General features: G+C 56.2%; 1 protein-coding gene across 1 annotated transcript; it reads right to left on the bottom strand.

Moving 5' to 3' along the window:
* Positions 1-1,532: 1,532 nt before the first annotated feature.
* Positions 1,533-24,570, bottom strand: HR (HR lysine demethylase and nuclear receptor corepressor). Its single transcript, XM_077805547.1, has 18 exons — positions 23,590-24,570; positions 19,625-20,708; positions 17,276-17,471; positions 14,064-14,293; positions 12,304-12,453; positions 11,062-11,157; positions 10,491-10,612; positions 9,871-9,952; positions 9,166-9,326; positions 8,580-8,795; positions 7,973-8,144; positions 7,179-7,254; positions 4,353-4,435; positions 3,625-3,744; positions 3,407-3,546; positions 2,980-3,156; positions 2,338-2,466; positions 1,533-1,595 (listed from the first exon to the last, which is right to left on the bottom strand). The coding sequence occupies exons 1-18, from the start codon at positions 24,568-24,570 to the stop codon at positions 1,533-1,535; spliced, it is 4,278 nt and encodes a 1,425-aa protein (XP_077661673.1).

Below are 24,570 nucleotides of genomic sequence, written 5' to 3' on the forward strand. Positions count from 1 at the left end.
GTTGCAATTACTGCATGATCTCGCCCCACTTAGCTCGCTCAGCCACCCTGCAGAGCAATGAGAGCGTGGCCTGGAGAGATGCAGGCAGACAGGAGAGTGGAATAAACCAGAGGACCTGTTTGATGCACCGATTAAAATGGTGTCTGCTGCCAGGGGGAGGAGGGCAGCAAGGGCAAGGGAAAGGGGATTTGGGGAGCAGCAGACTGTCTGCCTTCCTCACCTCAGCTGGGTGGTGGGACCTGCCCTCCCACTCCATTCCCCAGTTAGGGAGACAGGTCATACCAGCCTGCTCCCAGGGACTGCGGAGAGAGAACAAGGGGGCATGGCTGGGAGAGTGGGGGTCTGGTCAATATTGTCACTAGACAAAAGCCTCAGAAATGCCCCCCTCCCACACACACTAGTGCCACCCCCTAATCTGTCCACACACTGCTGTAGGGTTCAGGGAGACTCACTGGGTCGGGCCCCTCAATGATCCGGATTCTCAGTCCACAGGGAGCCAGCAGTGGCCACAGAGGAGAGATGGACACGGAGGTGGGGAAAGCGGGGAAGGCCGGGTGGAGATCTGGGTCTCAAACCAGTGCAATGGCATTGTTGGCTGATGGGTCTTGAGGTGGGAGGCTCCAGTGCCCTTGGTTAGCTCCCCCTGCCCCCAAGCCCCGCCCCAAGCCCCGAGACACCAGTGAAGGGGAGTGCATGACAATTAAATGGACATCGATTCTGCATGCGACATCGGCCGTGTCTCCTCGAAGACTCGTCTCAGCCGTTTATTTCCATGGCTCACCCACCCCTAGGCCCATCGGCCCTCGCCTCCACCCTGAGAGGATCTGCTGGGACGGAGACCTGGCCAAGGTCCCTCCCGCAGACCGCGCCGCCCCCGGGAGCGAGCACCGTGGCGTGACATCGCCGAAGTAAGCACCAAGTGTGACGTCGCCAGGGCGAGCGGCGGGAGGACGCCACGGGAGTAAGCACTGGGTGTGACGTCGTGTGGGCACGGCACGGGCTCTGCGGGGTAGGTGGAGCTGGCACAGCCGGCAGCAGCATATAGGACAAGTGCTCAGTGCAGAACGGTTGCAGGAGAAACCCAAGGAGTCCCGTGTGTCGCTGGAAGCTTGAATCCCATGGGACTCACTGGCGCTTGGCTGGCTCCTGGCAGGAGCTGCATGGAACATGCTGGGGGTCGCATCACTTGGGAGGATGGTATCTCAGGTGGTTCATCCCCTCCTACCTGTCCGCGTCACAGCTTCTGCCCTTCCTGGAGCAGGGGAGTGGCTGGGCCTGAGCATGCTTTGGCCCCATTTTGTCCAGCAGCCATCTTCCTCGTCACAGGCCCTGCGCTCTGGTCACTTCAGACTGACAACCCTGGCCTGTCACAGTCAGTGCCAAAGAGCCACTCCCCATCCAGATAGGCGGATGTGGGGCTCCCCAGGAATCCTGTGCTGCTGCCCCCTTCGTTTCAATTCTTCCTCCTGGACTCCTAGAGGCCCCGGTCTGAAGCCAGTCCTCCGTCTCCATGCTGCATGCCTGCCAGTGCCTTAATTGTAGCCCTGCAGGGTCCCCACTGCGTCCCTCACAGCACCATAAACCAGGCTGTCCATCTGCAAGGGAAGGGAAAGAAGCAGGGTTCAGACACTGGCTTACGAGGTCATGAAGGCATCAGTGTAACTCCTTGCACCCCTATAGAGCAGCTCAGCTGAAAGGACCCCAAGGCTCTTTGCATCAATGGACCTGATTCTCCTCTCCCTCACATCCATGTAAAGCAGGAGGAACTCCACTGAAAACAATGGAATAACATCAGAGCTGAGCCAGCCTAAGGAAGGCGAGATCAGGCCCTTTATACAGAGAAGCCACTTCACCTCAAACCAAAATGCAGCCAGCTCCAGGGTAGAACACAACCGCTGGTGGACATCAGCGCTGCACAACAGTTTAGGGCAGGAAGCAAAGTACAATCCTGTATTCACTTGAAACTGCAGGGGGATTTTAAGGAGGCAGAGTGTAGTTACCCACATTGAAATCTGGGCATGCAGGATGCCAGGGTTAATACTCTGTCTCTTGCAAAAATTACTCGGGTTCTAATGGCCACAGATGGTAAGACCCCCTCTGCTTTCAGCACTCTGGGGGGCCCCCAGCACCCCTGGATTCAGGAGTGAATCCCCAACAGCCAGACTTTTGGGGAGATCTGCCATCCATGTGCTGATCTGGCGGGATTCTGCTTAGCTGATCAGATGGCAGCCCACAGAACTTTTCCTGACCCCATCCAGCTGAGCCAGGCACCCATTACTACAGCAAGAGCCCCCACAGGTGGGACGGTGGTCGTGGGGAGGGAGGCTAGCTCCTGACCTGTGCATGAAGTCTCTGTGCCGTGCCGGCAGGGTCTGTGGCCTGGGCCACGAGCCGTGCCGAGCGGGCGGCGTTCTCCGGCGACAGGAATCTCTGCATGACGCTGATAGTACTGCTGAGGCTCTGCACCTGCCGTGGGGGAAGGAGAGCGCGTGAGGGAGCCCAGGGGTGCCGGGGCAGCATCAGAAGGGTGGGAAGACACCATCCTGCCAGAGGAGAGAGTATCACCTTGGGACTGGGCATCCGGACATGGGGATACGCTGCCTGCGCCAGCTGACCAATGCACGGATAAAAAGCCCCCTAGGAGCTAGCGTGACCTAGTGGGGAGGGCACTGGGATTTAGGAAACCAGGGTTCGATTCCCAGCACTGTTGCTAGGTGACCTTGGGCAACCACTTCCCCTCTCCGTGCCTCAGTGTCCCCATCTGTAAAGTGGGGATAATGACATGGGCCCTCTTTGTAAAGTGCTTGGAGTGCTCCTGATGAGACGTGCTAGATGAGAGTTAGACGTTATTATTAAGAAGGAGACTCTCAGCTCTGGTTAGGGTAAAAGGGGGTAGCACTTAATAGGGGCACCCTACCCCTACCCAGGGGCAACTGTTATGGGGAGAAGACTAAAGTGAATCAGAGCCGGGCTCCTGACCTGGTACGGAGCCCCTGTTGGCACCAGCACTGCATCCCCCATGAACTGGAGCAGGGTCCAGCCGCTCACGCCACATTCCTCCCGCAGCCTCCTCCGCAGAGACGCATCCAGGTAGCAGCTCCTGTGGCCGTTCAGATCCAGCTGGGTCACTCTGTCCTCCCCTTGGGCTTTGCACACCTGCCAGGGGAAAGGGTGGAGCGGACATGAGATGAGTTTGGCAGGTCTCAGTCAACAGCTTGCATTGCAAAAATCTGCTGCCCTGCCCTGGGGTTCCTTTGTGGGAAATCTCAGCAGAGAAGCCTAGGGCTGAGTGGGACACATGCAGACTAGACCCTGGGTGCAGTCCTAGGAGGAGAAGTACTGGAAGTAGATTTCTGGGCCCATCTGGAATGGACTCTGGGCACAGGCCCCTGCAAGAATCACTCACCTTCTGTAAGAACCCCTTGATGCAGTCAGCATCCTCCGCTCGGAAGACGTGCCACAGGGCTCCTGCCCAGTTCCTCATGTCCCAGAGCCGCTCCTTAAGGACGTCATCGACTCCATCCTCTTCCGCCCTCCGGAGAATCTCTGTGGCACAAAGGGACGGGTATTTGGGGGTGGTGGTTTGCCAGCAACCTGGAGCCCAATCAGTTCCTGGAGCCCTACCTTTCTGGACACTGTGCCCGTCCAGTGGGTACGCCCCAACGTACACCAAGACGCTGATGGAATCGGTCGCCTCCACTGTCAGGTTTTTGGTCCCAACGGTCCTGTCCTCGGGGGCCACACCTGGGAATCGGGAGCAAATGTCCCATGAGAATTCAGCTCAGTTCATGCACTGGCCCAGCAGCTCCCTCATCTGAGCCAGGAAGAGGCTGCTTCCCAGCCTCTGCTGTTTCCCAAAAGAGGATACTGTGGTTTCCAGAGCTTTAATGAAGAGACAACAAGCCTGTGTGCATACAGCGCCTAGACAATGGGGCCCTCATCTCACTCGGGGTCTCTAGACACTACCATAACATGTGTAATAAATGGGACTGATAACATGGTAACTCCCCGCTAGGGAACCCAAGCAGATCTATTGGCTCTGTTGGAGACCAGCAGAGAAACAGATCAGCCTCTTGTAAATACAGAGGCACCAAAGCAGGGCAGTGAGGATAAGGTACCGGACGGACAGTCAGGACTCCTGGGTTCTATCTTCCACGGAGTCCATGTGGCCTTGGCTAAGTCTCTGCCTCAGTTTCCCCACCTGTCAGTGGCAGATAATGAGGCTTGCCCTCCTTTGCGAAGCACTTTGAGACATACAGGCAGTACAAGAGCTAATTAAAATGCAAGTGGAGAGCAGGACAAACCATAGGCAGCACAGATCTGGGGACTCAGCCACTGCCTGCCTTGGCTACCCGGCAGGTAGGAGGCTAAGTTCAGCTTTCCATCATGCCCGCAGTACTCCAGCAGCGGCAAACTGGCATAGAGGTTTTCAGCCCTGTGGGAGAGAGGAGAAGACTCGTAACACCCCAAACTAGAGCATGTCACTCTCTCCCCCCGCAGCTTGTTTTGCTGCCATTCTCCCAGCCGATGGGCCAGCCCTGGGCATTCAGACTCTATCATACAGGAGCATGTTCTGAGGAACAGACAATAGGAAGGAATGACGGGTGCCGAAAAGGTGACTCCTTCCCCTAGCTTGCAGCCAGCCTGCAGGAAATCACACACCGCCACACTGAGTAGGTCTACACTGCAAAAAAGCTCTTAACTCAGGTCAGCCGGGGGTGTGCTCCCAACTTTTTTAAGTGCAGGTACTCTGCCCCTGCTGGTGTGACCCTGCTCCACCAGTAAGACTCCACAGCATGTTTCTGTATAAAACGGCGTCCGCCATGCGGCATGACTTTGCCCGTACAGTGCGTACAAGGCCAAAAGTGCAAGGACACTGTTCCTGCAGGTTCCTGCCCCACAACCTTACTGCGGTGACCTGGCTTGAGTTAAAATAGAGCAGGGAAAACACAGCAACTCAGCTCAGGTTAAAGCCTGTGGGAGCCTGGGGTTGAATGTGAGCTGCTAACCCGATTTGCAATGTCTTTCCTGCTATTTGAACCCACGTTGGCCAACCCAAGTTAAGAACACCCCTTTCTTTGAAGTGTGGACACACTGACTGGGTCTGGGTTTTAAAGAGCACTGGGAAACGTTACGGCCCACAATAACAGGCCAGATTTTCCTCTCCCAGTTAACCCATTGAAACGCCACTAACCGCAGGGGGACGCCCCTGTATTACAGCAGCGTAACAGACAGAAGCACTGGGCTTGCGGGGTGCTAGGGAGGTTATTGACAAAAATCTGAAATACTCCTGGTTACTCAAAGGTGGCAGAGCCTGCCCGGGGATCCTTGCCCAGCCACGTAGCCTACCCAAATCAACAAGGAGGTCACAGATGGCACCTACACGCTGACTTTGCCCTTTCATTTATTAGGCGCTCCTTTCAGCTTTATCCCTTTGCCGTGCATCAGTTGCTCACGGAAACAACCATGGCACTGGCATGGGCAGAACTTGGGAATGCCCCCAACCATACTACGGAGCTTATGAAGCTGTGAAATCAAGGCATTTATGCCATAGTTCGAACGGCCGCATACACCTGGGGAGGGGCTGGTCTGGAAGTCAGGGCTCCTGAGCTCCATTCCCAGCTTGGGAAGGGGAGTGGGGGGCTAGTGGTCAGAGCAGGGTGGGCTGGAAATTTTATTCCCCACTCTGCCATCAACTCTTTCTGTGAGCATTCTATGCCTCAGTTTCTCTGTCTGTAACATGCGGGGAAGGCAGCCTCAGAGGATGGTTACAAAGACTAGTCAATGTGTCTCTGTGGTTTTGAGGTCCTTGGATGGAAGGAGATATGTACGGTGAATGATCAGGGTTTGTTCATAGAAATGGCTTTTGTTTTGGCCTGTCCCTAATACAAACCAGTGATACGCTCAGATGTTGTAACGAGATGCTATCGAGCCGTCCCTGAAGGGTGAGAAGGCAGAGACGGACTCGGCCCGAGACTGATCTCTGGGGGCCTAGTCTCAGCCGGGAAGTGGGGTCAGGGCAGCACTTGGGATTTCCCTCCCCAAATCCTCTTGCCTTCCTAGAATTGGGAGCTTGATCCTCAGTCTAAAATGAGTGTGAACCCCACCCCCGAAGTCAGCAGGGCAGAGCTGTGTGCCGGTGTGACGGATGAGACATGGTGCAGGGCAATAAGGTGCAGGACTCTGAGAACAGGCTGAGCTGGAGTCTCCCTCCCATGTGGGGTGCTGCCATACAGGACCCTGTTATAGGGATCTGCAGTGGGGGCTGCCCTGCTGCATAAAAGCTAAGTCCAAAGAGCCCCTGTGTCTTGTGCTGTGGTTTCCCTCCTTCGGGACCCCAGAGTGCACTCCTGTAATGGTAGGGAAGGAGGCGAGGCCGTGGCATGGAGGCTGTGAGGAGACTATCGCTTACAGCCACAGAGCCAGCAGACCGAGAATACTCCCTGTGCCCCAGTGGAAAAGCTAGGTCCTGGCAGGGGCTGCCGCTGCCCCAGCCGCCTGCCAGCTCCTCGCCACCTCCTTCCAAAATAAAAACACATGGATGTGAAAAACAAGGCCTGTTTTTTCCGCTCCCCATCCCATGGCAGCGGCAGGCTTACAAGCTACGGGGAAAGTGGCAGGCAGAGGGGGCCGCAACAGCTTGGCTCAGCCCTGCACTCACACAAGGGGTGGGTTCAGCCCTGGGAGCTAAAGCCACTCTAAGCTAAGTCTCCTTCCCCAGATGGCTCTGGGGCTGCCCATGCAAGGAGGTAGCCCAGGGGATCTGGAAAAGCCAGGCCTGGGCGCTCACCTGGGGAGTAGAAGGTGCTACCCATGTAGCGGCTGCCGATCACGGCAGGTTCACTGAGAGATGCACTTCCACGGTGACCAACCATGTGCAGTGGGGGCATGTACCTCCATGCTAATGGCTAGTGGCCTGCACACCGGCCTGAGGTCCAGTCCCAGCTCTGACACTGAGGTGAACCTGGAAGGGTCCTAACCCTACAAAGTGGGGAGGTGATGATGTGAGGGAGTGGATGTAGAGGCAAGGATGGGCGCAGGTGAGTGGGAAGACAGGATAAGGGTGTGGGCAAGCCGCGCGGAGTGGGGGGAGCCATGGGCGGGTGAGCCGGCACGGAGAGGGAGAGCCGGGGGCAGGCAAGTGGGTAGCTTTCTCTCTGCCCCCAGTATCCACATACCTGCACCTTGGCATGTCCCCAAAGCTGCTCTCCAGCTTGAGCAGGTTCCCTTCGCTGTTCTCTGTCTCCAGGCATTCTGTAGGGAAGGGAAGAGCAGAGTCTTACAGACAACTGGGTCTCCCACTTATGCAGGCTGCGGGGAGCAGGGTGTCTCTCCTGGCAGAGCCCCTGCGCACCCCAAGCCTGCCTTGCTTCCCCAGCTTTACTCCCGCTGTAACTCAAAGCATCAGACCTTCCCCGGCAGCAGGACGGTGCACGTATCAAGTGAGTTTCCCCTCCACATGCAGCCAGAGCACAGAGGCTGGTGCCCACGCTCACTGTTAGAGAAGTGCATGGTAGGTCCCTGCAGTTGCCCATGCTATCCCAAGCCTTATTTTTTGGCTGGGTCTGTCCTGTCCGCACTATGGGGAAGGGATGATAAATAACCCTGGTTCCCTTGTGCCTTTTTAAACTCAGACTGACTTTATTGCAGCAGAAAGGAGCCAGATCTCTCCCCCCATGCCCTGGAGACTGGTAGCTTCTGTACACACAGGACAGATGCTTCCTCTCCACACTGTCCTGCCAACAGGCCTCAGCCCAGCCCTGGAAGGACCCTTTCTAGGGGGTAGAGGAGGGAGGGGCCCAGTTAGTGCTGGGTTTGTGATGTGGGCATCTGTCTACTAGGCACTGCCCTGAGACCCAGCACCCTCCTTTCTAACAAGCCGCGGTACAACAGTCCCCACCCCACCTGCAGGTGCCCAATGGAGCCAGCCCCGCCTCCATGCTAACCCTCCGGCAAGCTCTCAGCTGCTTACTGGCACTGGAGGCAAAGCCATCCCAGAAGTCCTTGCTGCTGATCCTTGTCCAGCCCGGCTGGCTTCGCAGGTTCACCGCCTGCACCTCCTGCTCCCGCTGCTCGTGGCAGAACGACTCGGGCTCCCACAGGTTTCTCTTCAGTGTCTTCTGCAGCCCTGAAACCAAGACAGGCTGCGGGGGGGCAGCACAGGGGAGGCGGAGGTTACCGGGCTGGAGCGTGCCTAGAGAGTGTGCAGGAGACGTCATCCCGGGGAGAAGGGCATGGGGGGCCAGAATGGAATGCTATAACCCTTGGGGGAAGTGCAGAGGGGCAGACAAGGCTGCTCCCAGCCCTTCAACAGGGGACCCTCAAACAGCAACCCCAGTGGGGTGGTAGAACAAGCCCCTTCCCCATGCAGCAGCCCTGGGAAAAGCCCTCCTCTCTGTGTGGTACTGAGCTGAGGGAACAGCCTGGACAGCCCCCGGGCCAGCACATCACTAAGGACCGTGGGGCTCTGGTGTGGCACTGATGCAACAAAGCACACAGGTGATGGGGATGGGGTGGGACTGAGGAGACAGCCCAGAGAGATCCCTCGAGACTATAGGTGCTGGTGTTACTGTCCCTACCTGGCCCTGCCTCCAATGCTCCTGGAAGAGCTTGTAGTTGCAGGAGTGGTTTGGATCGTGAAGCCACAGGAGTCCCCCCGGGGCCAGGATGCAGTGGGAGACCTGCGGCTCAGGGGGGCTGGGGCTCCTCAGCTCACACTCTGAGTGCTTCTCCTGGATCTTCCTCTCCACCACCTGGGCAATGATGCTGTCCAGGATGTTGGTGATCCTGTTGTCCTGTGAGGGCAAAGGACCAAGACTGAAACCCCAGTGTCTCCACGGCATCCTTACCACCCTACCCCTTTCCCAGGCCCCTCTCCCCGGGGACGTGACTGATAATCCCTCCTATGGAGTAAGCACAGCCCCGTCGGAGCCAATCTCCCTATGAGATCCAACTTCGGGGACCCGGGATCATTTACCCTGGAGATGGGCCTGGGGCACATAGGTTGGATCTGGGATTGGATCGGAATCTGTATTGGGGGGCCTAAGTTGCGGAGCTCAGATCCAGGTGTTGGAAGTGGGAGGCCCAGCCTGTGTCTGAAGGGAGGCCCCCAGCGGTAGAACCAGCAAAAGAACCTGCAGGGCCCCGGCAGCGGCCTGTACTCACACTGGGCAAGGCCGGGGAGACGGGCGCGAATGCCATGCGGATGCCGTTCTGCCCCAGGCACAGCCTGACGGCCGTAGAGGTCAACAGCTCGCAGAGAGTGGACGTCTGCACCGTACCCTTAGGGCCCGGCTCGCTCAGCGGGTGGACGGAGTCTGGGCTTTCTAGGGATGGGGGGGCAAAAGGGGAAGGGTTGGAGAGACGTCACCGATACCCTTCCCCCAGGGGACTCTGAGCTGGGCGTCCCACAAGGGCAGAACAGCAAGTCCACAGGTGCCCGCAGGAGACCCTGCTCCCCCAGGCACAGAGCAGGTACCATTAGGAGCCATGCAAGGGTCTCTCTCTCAGCTCTGTAGTCTGCCCTACAGCCCCTGAACTCCACATTGCACCTCAGTCCTGTCCTGCAGCTCCTGCCCTGCCCCCCCCTCACCCCCTACGCACAACTACCCAAGCCCTGGGTCTTTCCCAGCCCTGACCCAGGTTACACTGCTTTCCCATGTACACTGGGGACTCGCACCTCTCCCGTGGTGTCTTCTATTCCCACAGAGGTGGTACAGCACATGCACCCAGCCCTCCTCACCCATCCCCTCTGCCTCCCAGAGGCTGCAGAGGAGGAGGGCTGGTTTGCTCCCTGCTGCATCAGTGGCATGCACAGAGAGCGTCCAATCCTTCTGTGCACGCAGCAGAGACAGAATCGGCGAGACCTACCTTCCTTGATTTCCCTCGACCCATCTGTCTCTCCGTTGCAGGCAGGTTGTAGCAAAGGTGTCAGGTTCCCCATCTCCGCCTTCTGAAACATCCAAAGTGAGGGGTCCATGAGGGCGCCCCAGGTAGGACCATCTCCCAGCCTTGCTCCCTCTAGACTCCCTCCCAGGAAGGCTCCATAACTATTCCTCCAGACATCAAACTGCGACTAAAGGCACTGATACCCCAGGCCCCACGGAGCCCAGCAGGCTGGGGCCTGCTATCATGGGATACCCCATCTATTACAGACAAGAGCAGCCCCTGCCAGTAGGGTACATGGCTGGGAGTGAGATTCAGGCCCCCACCCATAGCACCCCCAGCACGACTGCTCCCGCACGGTGCTTCTCTGGGCATGCCGGGTGCTTGGAGTTACTATGGATACACCTCTGTTGCTACCATTGCTTGCTCCCCATCACCCCTCTGAATGCCAAGCAGGGTGTCTCCTACTCAGACACAGAGTTCCTTTTACATCCAGCCTCCCCCACCCCCCCGTGTTCTCCTTGCCCCCTCCCATCCCGTCCCAATAGACCCCACTCTGGCTGCTTTCCCCCTACACCCATCCCGCCCCTACCCCTGAATCATACCTGCCCGCCCCTTGTGTTGTCGGTGAGGCTCTTGCTCAGGATGCTCAGTCTGCAGGGGCAGTGCGACTCGATGTCAAACTTCACCTGCACTTCGTGCATCAGCTTCCAGAGCTCAGCCAGGACTAGGAGAAGGATGGAGGTGGGTTAGAGCAGGCGGCAGGTCTGAGAGGCGACAGCATTGCTTAGCAATAGCGTTTTGCACAGCTCTGTCCCAGCCAGTTCCTCCCTCAAAGCACGGCAGGAGCTCAGCAGGGAGGGAGCGGGAGCCCTGACTGTGGACGAGATCGTTGTGACTGCAGCCCCAGCCTATCCCAGCAGGAGGCGCTGCAGGGAGCAGGGTGGGAATGCTGGCTGTGGAGACATGCCCAGAGGGAAGCGCTGCAGGGAACAGCTAAAGGAGCACTGGATCAGATGCTTCCTTTTCAATTCCAGGTGCCAAGTAGGGATCATTCCCCCCTAAGCATAAAGCACAAGAATGGGGAGCCCTGCCGAGCCCATTTCCCATGATCTGTACTCCAGCTTCTCCTGCTGTTCGCCCAACTGCCTTGGGAAGCGCCAGGGGGTAGCTCACCATGGGTGGGGATGAACTGTGCAGGAATCAGGGACAGAACGTCATGGCCCTGCCCTTGGACACACTTGGCTGACTGCACAGACTCCTCTGCCCGGGCTAGAGAGAGAGAGAGAGAGAGAGAGAGAGAGAGAGAGAATATGTGGGCACTAGTTACTGCTGAGAGCTGACAAACTCACAGGGACCGGAGCTGCTACCTCCCCCCACCCCAAAAAACTCTTCAAACTGGAAATTTTGAGATGGCTCCAAACTCAGACACTGGATGCAGGGAGAGGCTGAAATCCAGTTGCAAATTGTACCACTTGAGCCCTCTACCAACGTCAACAGAGTCGAAACAGCAGCACCAAGAATTCCGTCCATTCCCCCCCACCCCTCCCTTAGCCAAAGGACTTGTCTGGGCAGGGGTATTGGTGTAATTACACTCGTGCAAACCCCTAGCACAGACACACTGCACCAGTGCAAAATGAGGCGTGCTCTCTCGTGCTACCCATCTGACACCAGTGCAGCCATACACTGACTTAGCTACACCCGTGCAAACAGGTCGCCATGCAGCATAGACAGGGCCTGTGGACCTCAGTGCAGTCAGCAACCTGCAAGATGAAGCCCTCAGCTCTTCAATCCAGGGCTCACAGAGGAAGGACTCTGCTCTGCTGCACACGTCTAAATGCAAATAGGTGTCACTTGGCTGGCGCTCATGGGAACCTATTCTCTGAATTAAATCCAAATGGGGAGGACTGTTCCCCGCATCCTAAGGGTTGCTTTCAGTCTGGGCTCCAAAAGAACCCAGCATTTCAATTTGTCAGTCAGTCAAAGTGGCACATTTCACCTTCCACCAGTCCCACACCGGATCCAGCTTCCTGCAACAGCGCCATGATTTTCAGCCAAACTCTGGCTCGACCCGCTCTGAGTTTGGAGCCTGCAGCAACACCCAGAACCATGCTAGTGTCATGGAGCAAACAGGCTTAAGCTGCAAGTTTGGCTCTGGATTCTGCACACCCCACGCTGGGGGGCTGCATGTTCAGATCTGGAGCTTTGGCTCAACGGAGGGGCCATTTGCAAAATTCAGGTTAAAGGCCAGATACAAAACCTCCACCCCAGCAACCAGGACTGTTTGGATTGAGGGTTCCATTGTATGCTGTCGTACAATGCAGTACGTGCTCTCAGCTGACCTCCCGGACGGTTATAACTGCCCCAGGCCTGTCCCCCAACGCTCTCCTGAAGTGCTTTGTGAACCTTGGGCACTACCTGGGCTGGCTCTCTCTCTCTTGGTCCGGTAGCACTCCGAGCACAGCTGGAACCCACAGCTGGAGCAGCTCCAGTGAGTGTTGAAGAGGCCGTGCCGGCAGGCATCGCAGGCCTGCTGGACGTCTTTCCCTCGCCGCCAGGCGCTCACCCCTGCAAGCAAACAAATGCATTCAGCTGCTGGCCCCTCTGCTCCGGGACAAAGGCCCTTATCTCGCATGGGACTCAGGCACTATGTACTCCAAATATTTGAGGTGTAAAGTCTGGGGTGCCTCTGTTTCCTGCCAAAGGCCTTTCTGTTTGGATTGGAAAGCTGCTCTCAACCACCACCGTGCTGCTGGGAACAAATTTTGGGGGGGGTCTCCTCCCTTCCCGGCTTTCCGGCTCCAACCATGTCACCGCTTCCCCTCCCCTTCATCACAAAGCTTCTGCCCGCATGGAAGAGCGTAACCTGGAGACAGCGGCACTAGAGCTGGCCAGGGAATTCAGTCTAACCCCAAGCCTGAGCTACGCTCCCCCTCTTCCCATACAGCTCCCCGAAACTGCCCTACAGCATTCCTGGCTTTCCCCAGGCTGCCCTGGCATGGGACAGCACCCTCCCCTGGGGTGAGCAGGGAATCTGCTTTCCACATGGCATGATCACACACTGCTCTCCATGGATCCACGGCACAGAGGCAGCACCTCGGCTTTACACCAGAGTGGAGTGGAGTCTCCGTGGTCGCTCAGTCCCGGGCCCCAAGGTTCCTTACCACCTCCTGCAGAGCGGGTGCTTGTGGATAGCTCAGGTGAGGCCTGCAACACTGCCGCCAAGCCAATGAAGGGCTCTCGCTGACAGTGGTGTAAATGCAGAGGCACCCCCAGTGACTCCCAACTTGCACTGGAGCCACTGCGATCAGAACTGGATCGGATGCGCTGGAGACAGCCAGCAGAGGGGACAGGGCAGCACAGCACTTCACCGTGGCTCACTTCGGCAGGCACAAACCCAGCTTTCCAACCAAGGAACCTGAGCCACGCGGGCGGTGAGCGACTGTGGCCCAAGACCCAGGACAGAGAAACCCCCTTGTCAGCACAACCCTTTGGGAAATGGACTGAGCCGAGAAACGGCCTGCTCCATCGGACTCACGGGGCCCCACTGGGCACCTGCATTACAACTTACGGAGTCACTGGGCCTGTCTTCCCGGCTGTCAGGAGGTGCAGTCGCAGCCTGTGTGCTACACCAGAGCTGGCTTTGATCTAGCTAGCACCAAGCTGGCTTGAGGAACGATAGCAGGGAAGTTGTGGCTCTGCAGGCTAGTGCGGTGAGCCCAGGACCCCGGGGGCATACTCAAGGTGCCACCACCCATGCTGCTGCGGTGTCTCTGCTCATTTTCGAACTAGCTGGGTTAAAGCCGGCCGAGGCACGCCTACACATGCTGTAATCACACCTCCCAGCTGCAGTGCAGACACACAGGCACCTGCGACCTACCTCTCCCTTCTCTGGCCCCCAGCTTTGCACCAGGGTAAGTTCACCGTTCACACAGAGCCTCTCCTGACTCCCACTGGGGCCGGTTACAGAAGGATCAATCCCAGCGGGTGCAAAATGCAACAAGAATCACTATTCCCGGCTCACATTTCACGCCCTCTTTGCCCAGGGGGTAAGCAGTGACCCCAGGCACCGGGCAGGGGAGCGTCTAGCTTCTGTGGAATTCAGGGCATCACACGCTGCAGTAGGTGAGCATCTCCGTGCCCCAAAGTGGTCCCCAGCACCGTTGTTTCTGACTTACTTTCGTTTTCCCCTTGAGCCCACAACCAGGCCTCTCTGTCTCTCCTGATGGCCTCACAGAACTGGTCCCCCAGAACGGAGAGGAGATACTTGGCGAGGCTGAGGCTGATGCTGATGTCCTGGGCCCTTCTCTCCCTGCTGGAGATCCTCAGGCATAAACTCTCGCCCTCGGCTTCATCCAGCGTGGAAAATCCATCCACACTCAGCTCTCCACTGTCAGAGAATGTGAGCCTAAAAGCAGCACAGAGAGGACTCAGCGATGGTCACAGCAAGGAGAAAACTACCAAGTGAGAGAGAGTCCAGGGGCTGCCAGGCTGGCTACCTGTGGCCAGCAGGCAGGGAACAGGGCTTTAGCGTTCCAGGGCCAGGTTTCCTGAAGGGATAAAACTCCAGAGCCCATAATCTCAACCCAGATTCCCAGATTAGAAAGCCAGAAGGGACCACTGTGATCATCTAGTCTGAGCTGCAGAACGCAGGCCCGAGAACTTCCCTGAATTAACTCCTCATTGAACCAGAGCAGATCTATTAGGAAAACATCCAGCAGCCTTGATTCTACAATTGCCAGCGATGGAGAATCCACCACAGCTCTTGGTAACTTGTTCCAATAGTTAATTACCCTCGCTATTAAAAATGTGAGCCTTATCTCTCGTCTAAATTTGTCTCACTTCAATTCCCAGGCATAGGCTCCAGTTATACCGTTATCTGCGGTACTGAAGGGCCCTCTCTTATCAAATATTTGTTCCCTAGGCAAGTACTTATAAACTATGATCAAGTCATCCCTTAACCATCTCTTTGCTAAACTAAACTGATGGGGCTCCTGGCATCTATCACAAGAACGCGTTTTCCAATACTTTCATTCAGTGGTGCTGCAGAAACCTAAGCACAACCTTGTGTGGGCCAAACAGATTCCACGCATTTTGATAAGATTTGAAGTCACCTGTATTGATTTATATTTTAAGTTTAGCTTGTTTTGTAGGTATTGAGATAGAAACAACCTATGTCCAGTATTGTCTATTGACACACTTATGTAAACTAAACTGTTGTAAACATGATGACAAAACGCTAATTACTCGGCCGTTAGTATATTGTGTTGAAGCAGGCCACGGGCCTTATGCAATGTTCTGGTGGGCCATGTACGGCCCATGGATCGTAGGTTAGGCACTCCTGCTAATTGTTCCCGTGGCTCTTTTCTGAAGCCCCTCCAATTTATCAGCATTCTTCTTCACTGGTGGGCACCAGAACAGGACACAGTATTCCAGCAGCAGTCACGAGAATATCAGAGAGAGAGAGAGAAAATAACCTCCTTACACCTCCCCGTACATTCTCCCGGTGATACGTCCAAGGACTGCATTAGTGCTCTTGACCACAGGGTCGTACTGAGAGCTCACATTCAGCTGTTATCCACCATGACCCCCCCGGCTTTTTCAGAGTCCCCGCTTCCCCCAAACAGTCCCCCAACAGAACTGGCATCTGGTTACAGCATTGGGGTGAACACACTGACTCTAACAAACAGCACCATCAGATCTTTAATACACCCACTGGCAAAGGACCCTCGGATAGCTCTCTTCAGACAGAACAGCAGCCCCTACTGTATCGACCACACCCCTCCTGGTTTTGGCCAGAGGGCTCCCATCCAAATACTGATTAAGCTCAGCCCCATTAGGTTGTGAGATCTCCTGTGGTGGCAGGTGCATAAAGCTATACAGAAGGGAAGGTTGTTGCCGTCTGTGAGATACAAAGGGGTACTGCCCCCCTTTCCCTGCCTTCTGCGGTGGTTTGATGGTGTCTGTGATTGCAGCCAGCTCTAGCTGTCTGCACATGCAGTGTGTCCAGCACAATTTTTTATTACTTGTCATTGCATTTTATGTCAGTTTCTCAAAAGCAGAGCCAGGCCAGCCTGTAGGGACAGGAGGTGACGGACAGGAACACAGCGTCATGGAATGGAAGTGTAGAGGAGTTGGGATGGGATGGGAGGGGATGGGCATATTATTTGTGTTACTGTCACGAAGCCCCTGGGCGATGCTCTGGAACTGCTCCCCATGAAGCCAGTCAGGACTCTGGGGCAGTCGCCTTTCTGTGAGCAGCCTGTCTTCAGGACACACAGCTCACACAGCTTCCACCTTCCTGGGTCTGACCTTGGAGCATTCAGCATCCTCTGCCCCTCCGTGCGCTTCCCCCAATGAGTCCGCTCAGGCAGGGCTCCTGGGGAAGCCAGAGGGTCCTGCCCCCCAACTTCGCAGTCAGACGTGACTCTCAGCCAGCCAGTAAAACAGAGGTTTATTAGATGACAGGAACATGGTCTAACACAGAGCTTGTAGGTGCAGAGAACAGGACCCCTCAGCTGGGTCCATTTTGGGGGGCAGTGAGCCAGACAACCACATCTGCCCTTCACTCCATGTCCCAGCCAGCCCCAAACTGAAACTCCCTCCAGCCCCTCCTCCTCTGGGCTTTGTTGCTTTCCTGGGCCAGGTGGTCACCTGATTCCTTTGTTCTCCAACCCTTCAGCTTTCACCTTGGGGGGGGGGGGGCGGGGGCAGGCCATCAGTTGCCAGGAAACAGGGTGTTGGCCATTCTCTGTGTCCAGACCCCTGCACACACCTGCCCTCTAGGGCTCTGCAATGATCATACACCCTCACCCCACCACCTAGATACTTAAGAACTGCATAGGGGAAACTGAGGCACCCCCACAATATTCGGAGGAAACATTAAGAACAGTTCCACTTTGTCATAGTTACCATGGTACTTAGAGGCCCAGGCCTGGCCTGGGACCCCATGGTGCGAGCTGCTGTGCAAACACAGAACAAAAAGATGTCCCTGTCCCAAAGACTTTGCAATCCAAAGGCAGGATAGTTCCCTACATCAGATCTCCCGGGGCCTTCCACATTCTCGTTTTAAATGTCCAAGCAATGTGACTCCCACCCTGTCCCTGGGGAGCAGACTCCACTGCCCAGCTGATCTCACTGTTCGGAAGCTCTTCCTGATATCCCAACCCAGTGTCTCCTTTTTTAATTTAATACTCACTTCTACCCTCTGCTTCCTGGGGGCTGCAGGAATGAGCAAACGCCCCGTGTGGGAGGGCCATTGCCAATAGCAGCCCATGCTTCCCCAAATCACAGCACAGGCTCCCCCCAGACTCGTTATCTTGCAAGCCCCAAGGGTGCCACTTCTCAGTGCCACAGGAGAACTGAAGAGGACAGCTGCATGTGTGCTCACCTTCGGAAATGCAGGAGCCTACAGAAGGTCTCCACGGGTTCTTCCTCCTCCTCCGGGGGCACGGCGCCCATGCCATCCTTGGAGGCACAAGCACAACACCTCTCAATGCAGTTAGGGAGGGCCATACATGGAACGCTCTGTAGGTACCGCTTCTCCTTCTGCTCTCCGGCGTCCTCTCCGTTGCAACTCAGGAGCCCTGGGGAAACGACATGGGGTTGAGCACCAGCTACGAAGACACCGGCCAAGATTCCTTGCGAAGGTCCTCGCACACCTCGGCGGGGGGGATGCACCAGAAAGACAGCCTAGCAGACTAGTGCAGTGTCGCCACGTGAACTTATGGAACCCGAGAAGGTGGCAGAATGTCTGATCACATCTGAGTGATTCCCCGCAACACCCAAGCCTAATTCCGCCCTATCTCCTACCATACCCTCTCCACCCAAGGTCCCCTCCTTCCCTGCCACGGAGGAGAGTGGGTAAATCAGGAAAGACAACAAGGCAAACTGAACAGGCCAAATCCATCCTTGGGGTAACTCCACTGGCCTCACAAGAGATGAGCTTGGCTCAGGGGGGCTGAGATGCCCTGGAGGTGTCAGAGAGACACAGACAGAGGAGTGGCTGCACAGAGGGTGGCAGGTGGGGTGGAGAGGTAGGTCACTCAAGGTGATGGATGAATCTAGGGGACCAAACAAGATCTTGTGGCCTCTGACGCTCGCTAGCTCCCTCCCCCTGGCTTCTGCAGCTCTGTCCTCTTCCATATCCTTGAGGCATCTCACTGGCTCCCATACACTGAGCGTCAAATTCAAACTGGTCCTCCTTCCTGGCCCTGCTTCATTCATATCTGCTGCCATCTCTGACTTGGTCTCCTTTCACATTCACTTCCCTGCTCTCTCTGCCTTCACCAATGAGCCAACCTTAATGCTCTTTCTCTATCCTCCTTGCGAAGGCATCTTCACCCCTTCTTTCATGCTGCCTCTTAAGCAGGGTTCTCATTTGACTGCGAGTCTTGCAATATTTGGTTCCCCCCGCCCCCAGCTCCAGAAGTCAAATGATTACAGGAAAATCTCAGCTTGCATTTAAAACAAAAATACACAGTAACTTTCTAGCCCTTGTGGTGGGGGAGAAAAGCTTGAGAACATGACCCTAAAGGCTCCGGAACCAGAAAGCACCCCAAAATAATTATCTGTAAATCATCTCATGATTTTGGGGGACTCTATTCATGATTGCTGAATGCTTGAAGTTGGCGACATGCTGGGAGTTGCACTTGGAATGCTGCCCACAACCCCCCCACCACCAGTCCCCGGCCATATTCATGTCCCTCCAAGAACCATTAGGCTGTGTCTGTCCCTTACTGGGTAACCACACAATTACTCTTATTTTATATCTGCATTGCCAGTCACGATCGGCGCCCCCATGTGCTGGGTGCTGCACGAACGCCCAGAAAAACACAGCCCCCCCACCCCGAAGAACTTGTGATTATTGTCCCCGTCACCCTCCCTCACAGCCTAGCATTTAATGGCATGCTCGTATTGCACCATGTTAATTTGCCTCGTATGCGCTACGGGACAGGGACCGCAACTGAAGGCATTTGGAATGCCGTCCCCCATGGAGAGAGGGAGGAGAGGAGAGGGCCAAGGAGAGAGCCATGGGACTCTGGCAGCAGGAAACACTAGAGAAAAGTTCCCCGGTCCTGCTCTCTCCCAGCCCAGCTGTTTTCTAAAGCATTTGAGCTGCTGTGGAAGGGAGGAGACCTGGGGAGACATTTTATCCCCCACCACCAGGCACAATGAACAAGGATTTAGGGACCAAGTCCCTTCTCCTTCTCTCCTGGCTCCCTCCATAACTGAAGAGCAAAGTCAAAGCTATTCCAAATCATGGGCTTTGCTCTTGTCTGTCTTTCTGTGCCTGAGCGCATGAGCGTGTGTATTTACATGCACGAACACATATTTGTCATGTATGTGTATCTTGCTGGGGTGTGGCGTTGCATTCTTGCGTACCTGTGTGAGCGTTTGCGCGTCTGCATTCATGTGCGTGTTTCTCAGTGACCAAAGAATTGGAATTGAGTTATATCCTTCATCCATCCGCCTACACTGTCACCGTCGAATCTGAATGTCTCCGGCCCAATGAAAGTTACCCCTGAACGTGACGAGCCTGTGCCAATGCTCGGTGCTGGAGTCATGCTCTGCCCTGCGGATCAGGTCAGCTAGCAAAGGCTGTTCAAGCTGCCACTCTGCAGGGGTGTCTTATGCAATGATGGGGCAGCTGCAGAGCAAGAATTAGCCCCACGCCACCACAACTCTGGCCTAGCATCCCCGTTTCTCTGCTCGGCTACACAGGTTCCACGTTTCTTACCTCCCTCTCCTGCATCTGCTTTCCTTCCCATGGCTGGGAGCACCTCCCTCTGCTCCGGGGCCTCACAATCCTTCCTCGTGGGATCTAGCGCCTCGTTCGCCACTGCCTTTGAGCTCCGCTTTGCCAAATAGCTACCCCTCCTGCCGCAGGGGCTCCAGAGATCCTCCCCAGAGACATGGCTGTAGGGCCGCTTAGCTGTCCGTTTGCCAGGTCCATCTGCTTCTTCGGCACTCTCCTGGCCTTCCCTCTTTAAAGCTTTGAACCTCAGAGGCAAACCCTCTTTGATCTGGCCAGGAGCCCCTTTGTCCCCAAGGCAGCTAGCAGGGCATCTGAACTGCGCCGAGTGCCTGGTCAGCCAGGTCTTCTTCAGCTTGGTGTGGTGATTGCTAGGAGGGCAGGGCAGCAGGGAGGAAACCTTGCCCCGTTGAATGCCATGTCCTCCCAAGGTTCCATCTCCTTCTCGGCACGGCCCGGGCTTCTCATTTCTGGTGCCAAAGGAGTTGGCAGCGTCACAGCCCGCCCCCTGGCACCTCTTGCAGCATCTCGGGGGGAAGTCCCAAGGGGAGCATTTGCAGGGGAGAGCATGAGCTGGAAGCACCTCTATCCCAGATGGGAGCTCTACTTTGGAAAGGGCAGGGGGCTGGGATCTGTCAGTGCACGGAGATCCAGAGGATTCCTGCAGCACCGCAGGGGAGCCAGGCTTCAGGCTTTGGTACACGAGGCTTTCGTCTTTGGACTCAGAGGGCCTGGCCGGTGCTTTGCTGAGAGGATAATCCAGAACCAGGGGCCGGCTGGACCACAAACTCTCTGCCACCTTGTGCTTTAGGTAGAACAGCGGCTGACCCATTTGGCCATGGTTGTTTGGAAGGGTTTGGTCACTGGGAGGGGCCAGTGCCATGCACCCCCTCTGCTCAGCTCCCTTCCGCGTGGGCTCCACGTAGGTCAACTCCAGCACGCTCTCTCCATCTCGCTTCACCTTCCCCACCTCGTACTGGCCGAGCAGCCGAGGCTGCGCCTGGTCGGGCACAGGGGCCAGGTCCTCTCCTGTGTTGGGAAAGCCAGGATCCTTCTTCTGGTAAAACTCCTAGAGGGGAAAAAGCAAAGTGCTGAGTGGAGTCAGTGGGGCGGGGGAGATTTTAGGGGGGAGAAGAGTGAGAGGAGCAAGTGTGTTTGGGGGAACAAGGGCAGGCCCAGCGGGCACACCTGCCATACTAACTGCAGAGGACACAGGGACTTGTGCTTAGAGCACTGGGCTGGGAATCAGGATATGCGGCCGTGCCCGGGACTCCGTGTGACCCTGGGCAAGTCTCATGAGTCAGGCTTTGCAGATGCACTTTGCTCCCACAACTTATTTTAGGTTCTTAAATGGGAGCGGCTGGGTCTGAGCTCTTTAGGAAATCTGGCCCCTTGTCTCTGTGCCTCAGTTTCCCCACTGGTAAAATGGGGATCATACTCCTTCCTTTCTCCCTCCCTGTGTGTGTCTGGCCTGTTTGGATTATAAATTCTCTAGGGCAGGCACTGTCTCTTACCACGTGTCTGTACAGCATCCAGCACAACTGGTCCCCGGTTTTGGCTGGGGCCTCCAGGCGCTACTGGAATACCAATAAATAATACAAAACCCTGCTCAGGTTAAACCCTCACTGACTGAGGAAAGAATGAACCAAGGCTTCAAGCTTTACCTGGCACATAAGCAGAGCTTATCATTTCCCCAGTGCTTCGCCATCCTTAAATGACTAATCTTCGCAGCCCCCCGGCGAGGCAGGTCAATGACATCATTATCCCAGTTTTACAGACAGAGGCATTAACCCGGGACTCACCCAAGGCAGCAGAGGGGAGTCCAAACCCAGGAGCTGCCATTCTCAGATGGCGTCCATGTCCTGTCCCAGTGCCAGACAGCCTCTCGCAATGGCCATAGCAGCACTGCAGGGGACCCTCAAGCACCCGGCCTCTACCCCCATTAGCACGACTCAGAAAAGCACCATGAATTCACCCTCAGTCTGCATCAAGCCAGAAGGTTGAAGGGATGTGGCCTGCCACTGCTACAAACTGTCCCGTCTCTCACTCCTGATCTACCGACAACATCCCTTCTAAGCGATCGCCCCTTGGGCTGCCCGCAGTCAGACAGGGGGCACTGGAGACCAGGCTCACTCCCTTCCTCAAAATGCTCGCATCTTGTTTGGGACGTCTCTAACACTCCGGCGTCGGAGGGTCTGTCTCCACTGCACACTAAGCCCAGGCTCTGACTCAAGCCCCACTTCCATCCACACATAGATGAGTCTGACTTAGGGCAGCAAGGACTCAGGACCAGGGCTCTAGGACCCTGCTGGGGAGCAGGTCAGAGTCCTGCTGGGACTGGGGTCCAAGGCCTGTCATTTTGCAGAGTGGCTCAAGCCGCAGACCCACGTCAGAAGGTCTGCGTAGTGCAGTATGGATGCGTTAGCGCGGCTGTGAGACCTGGGTCCAGCAATGGAAGTCAAGGTTTACAATGCAGCGTGGGGGCCCATGCAAACACCAAGTCCGCAAACCTGGGTCCCACAGACCAGGCTTTGTGTGCAGTGCAGAGGGGTCAGCGGCAGCATCGAGACAAGTGTTCTGGGAGAGTGGCTTCCAGCCTTTTCAAGCACCTGCACCCAGCTAAGGACCCAACCCCCCATACTGGAGAGGGGGGCCGAGAGCACCAGCCGGAAAAACCAGAAGCACAAACCTTTGGGGGGGGGGGCATCACTGGTCTGCAGCCTCCAGCAACAGCATTTCCCGACACAAGACACTGCTGGAAATTTAGCAAGGCCCAGCAGCCCATGAGCCTGAATCACTCCCTCTAACAAGCACCCCTACCAACTGCTGGTTCAAGGCCTGGCCTCGTCACCCCGGGCAAGCACAACTTGGGGGAGATCCGGTGACACCAGGCAGATATTCCCCAGGGATACCCTGCAAACCAACAGCTGCTTTCATATTTAAAAGTGACGGGCTGGCTGCTACTCTTGGGGAGACCTCACAGGCGTTTAACCCTCTCTAGTCTTGTTTCTTGCTCAGTGCAACATGCTGCTTGGCTGATCCTGGGTGCTAGAGTGGCTGGTTGAATTAAGACCCTGGCTGTTCCCTATGCAGCTCCCCAGGGAGAGAGTCCAGAGCTGGTTGGGCTAGCACAGAGGAGACTATTCCCGATGGAGAACCCTGTTTCTGGGTCCTAGTTAATGGGTTATGTTGTCCACTTGATCCCAGACATGTATCCCTGGTTGTCTCCTACCTAACGGTACCAGCAAGGACCTTCCTGATTCATCCTCTGAATACAAAAGCATCCAGGGTTCAGTTGCCACTGAGGTCTAACGCCCACTCACAGGTCTGCCTCTTCCTCTGCCATGTCACCTGGCTCCGCACACCCCTTTCTGCATGTGCTTTTGCACGAATTGTTGGGCTCATTTCTAGCAAGAGATCAGTCCAACGGCAGGTCAGGGAGCCGGTCTGCAATTCACTCCTGAGCCCGGACATCCTCGCTGGGACCTTGTCCACTGCTAACCTCCAGCCCCAGGACATAAGATGTCTCCAATACCCCTCCCAAAGAGCATGCAATTGATTGTGAAACTAAGGGTGCTTAGTAGGATAGAATCGAGGTTAAGGAACTGGGCTGGGATTTAAAGGGCCTGACTCTGCCACAGACTCTCTGAGTGACCTTGGCTGAGTCATAATTGCTCTGCACCTCAGTTTCCCCATCTGTGAAATGGGAACAACCATACTTTCCCTGCTTGTCTTGTCTAGTTAGACTGGAAGGTCTCTGGAGCAGAGACTGTCTCTTGTTGCCAGATGTTCAAAGGAGAGCTCAGTGCTCAACAGCATTGTTCTCAGTGGTGCTGCTGGCCACTAGTGGGTGTTTGTACAGCATCTAGCACACGGCTCTCAGCTGGGGCCGCCCTCCTGGTGCCACTGTAACACGAAGAGCAATAGCTGTATAGACTCCAAGCACTTACCTTGTTTCCTGAGCTGGAGCAGGTTTCAAAAGCTGACGGGGTCTTTGTTCTTGGATGGGGTCCCACGTACACCGGCTGGCTCCATGAGCGCGGGTAAGGTGCCCGATGCCAATCGGGGTCAGTGTACTGGGCCTCTCCCAAGGCAGAGGGGCAGTCCTGGAGCTGGTGAGCCAGGGCTAGGCTGGCCAAGCTATTGCCATAGGCAGACTCAGCTGGAGTGCTGGCTGGTACGATGGAGGAAGCCAAGAAGGGGTTCCTCTCTGCCAGCTTGGCCTCAAGAAGGAAGGGGCAGTGAGTGCTCAGGTGGTGGAAGGAAGTGGGATCGCCCACGCTGTCCCCAGAGGGACTGGCAGAGTGGAGGGAGTCTTGCTCAGACAGCCGGTAAGGTTTGTTAGTGGCAGCCGGGCTTTGGTTTTCCAGCCCAGATAATGGCAGGGGGTAGTTGTGGTAAGCATGGCTGTACAGGGCCAGCTGGCTGGCCAGCATGGCCTCTGTCCACATAGGGCCAGGTCTGTCTTTATTCTGCTCCGCCCAGCTGATATTTACCTCCCCGTTCTCGGGCTCGGAGTGAAGCTGGAACTCGGGTGTCTCCTTCGATTGCATCCTCCTGGGGGGCTGGTGCCTGGCCTCCATGAGCTTGGAGAAATCTGCTTCAACGGCAGGATGGTACGGAGAGTCCAGTGCTGTCTCCAGCCCCCCAAGGGTCTCTTGGCCCCATCTCAGACATGGAGAGAACTCCTTCGCCCTCTCGGCGTGCTTCCACAAAGAGGCCTTCTCCCCGGAGCGCAGTGCTGAGTTGGGCCCAGGCACGCAGCTCAAGTCCACCCCGTCCCGACAGCTCTTAGAAGGGATCCCCAGCGCCACACTTCTGCTCCTGCGTGCGGCCCCAACCATGTTCTCTAGCACCTGGGTTTCTTGGGCTCCTCCCTGAGGTCTCCTCCATCTTGGTGCAGCCTCCCCGTTCTTGGCGTCACTCTCCAT

Source organism: Eretmochelys imbricata, chromosome 26, assembly GCF_965152235.1.
Source record: "Eretmochelys imbricata isolate rEreImb1 chromosome 26, rEreImb1.hap1, whole genome shotgun sequence".
NCBI lineage: Eukaryota > Metazoa > Chordata > Testudines > Cheloniidae > Eretmochelys > Eretmochelys imbricata.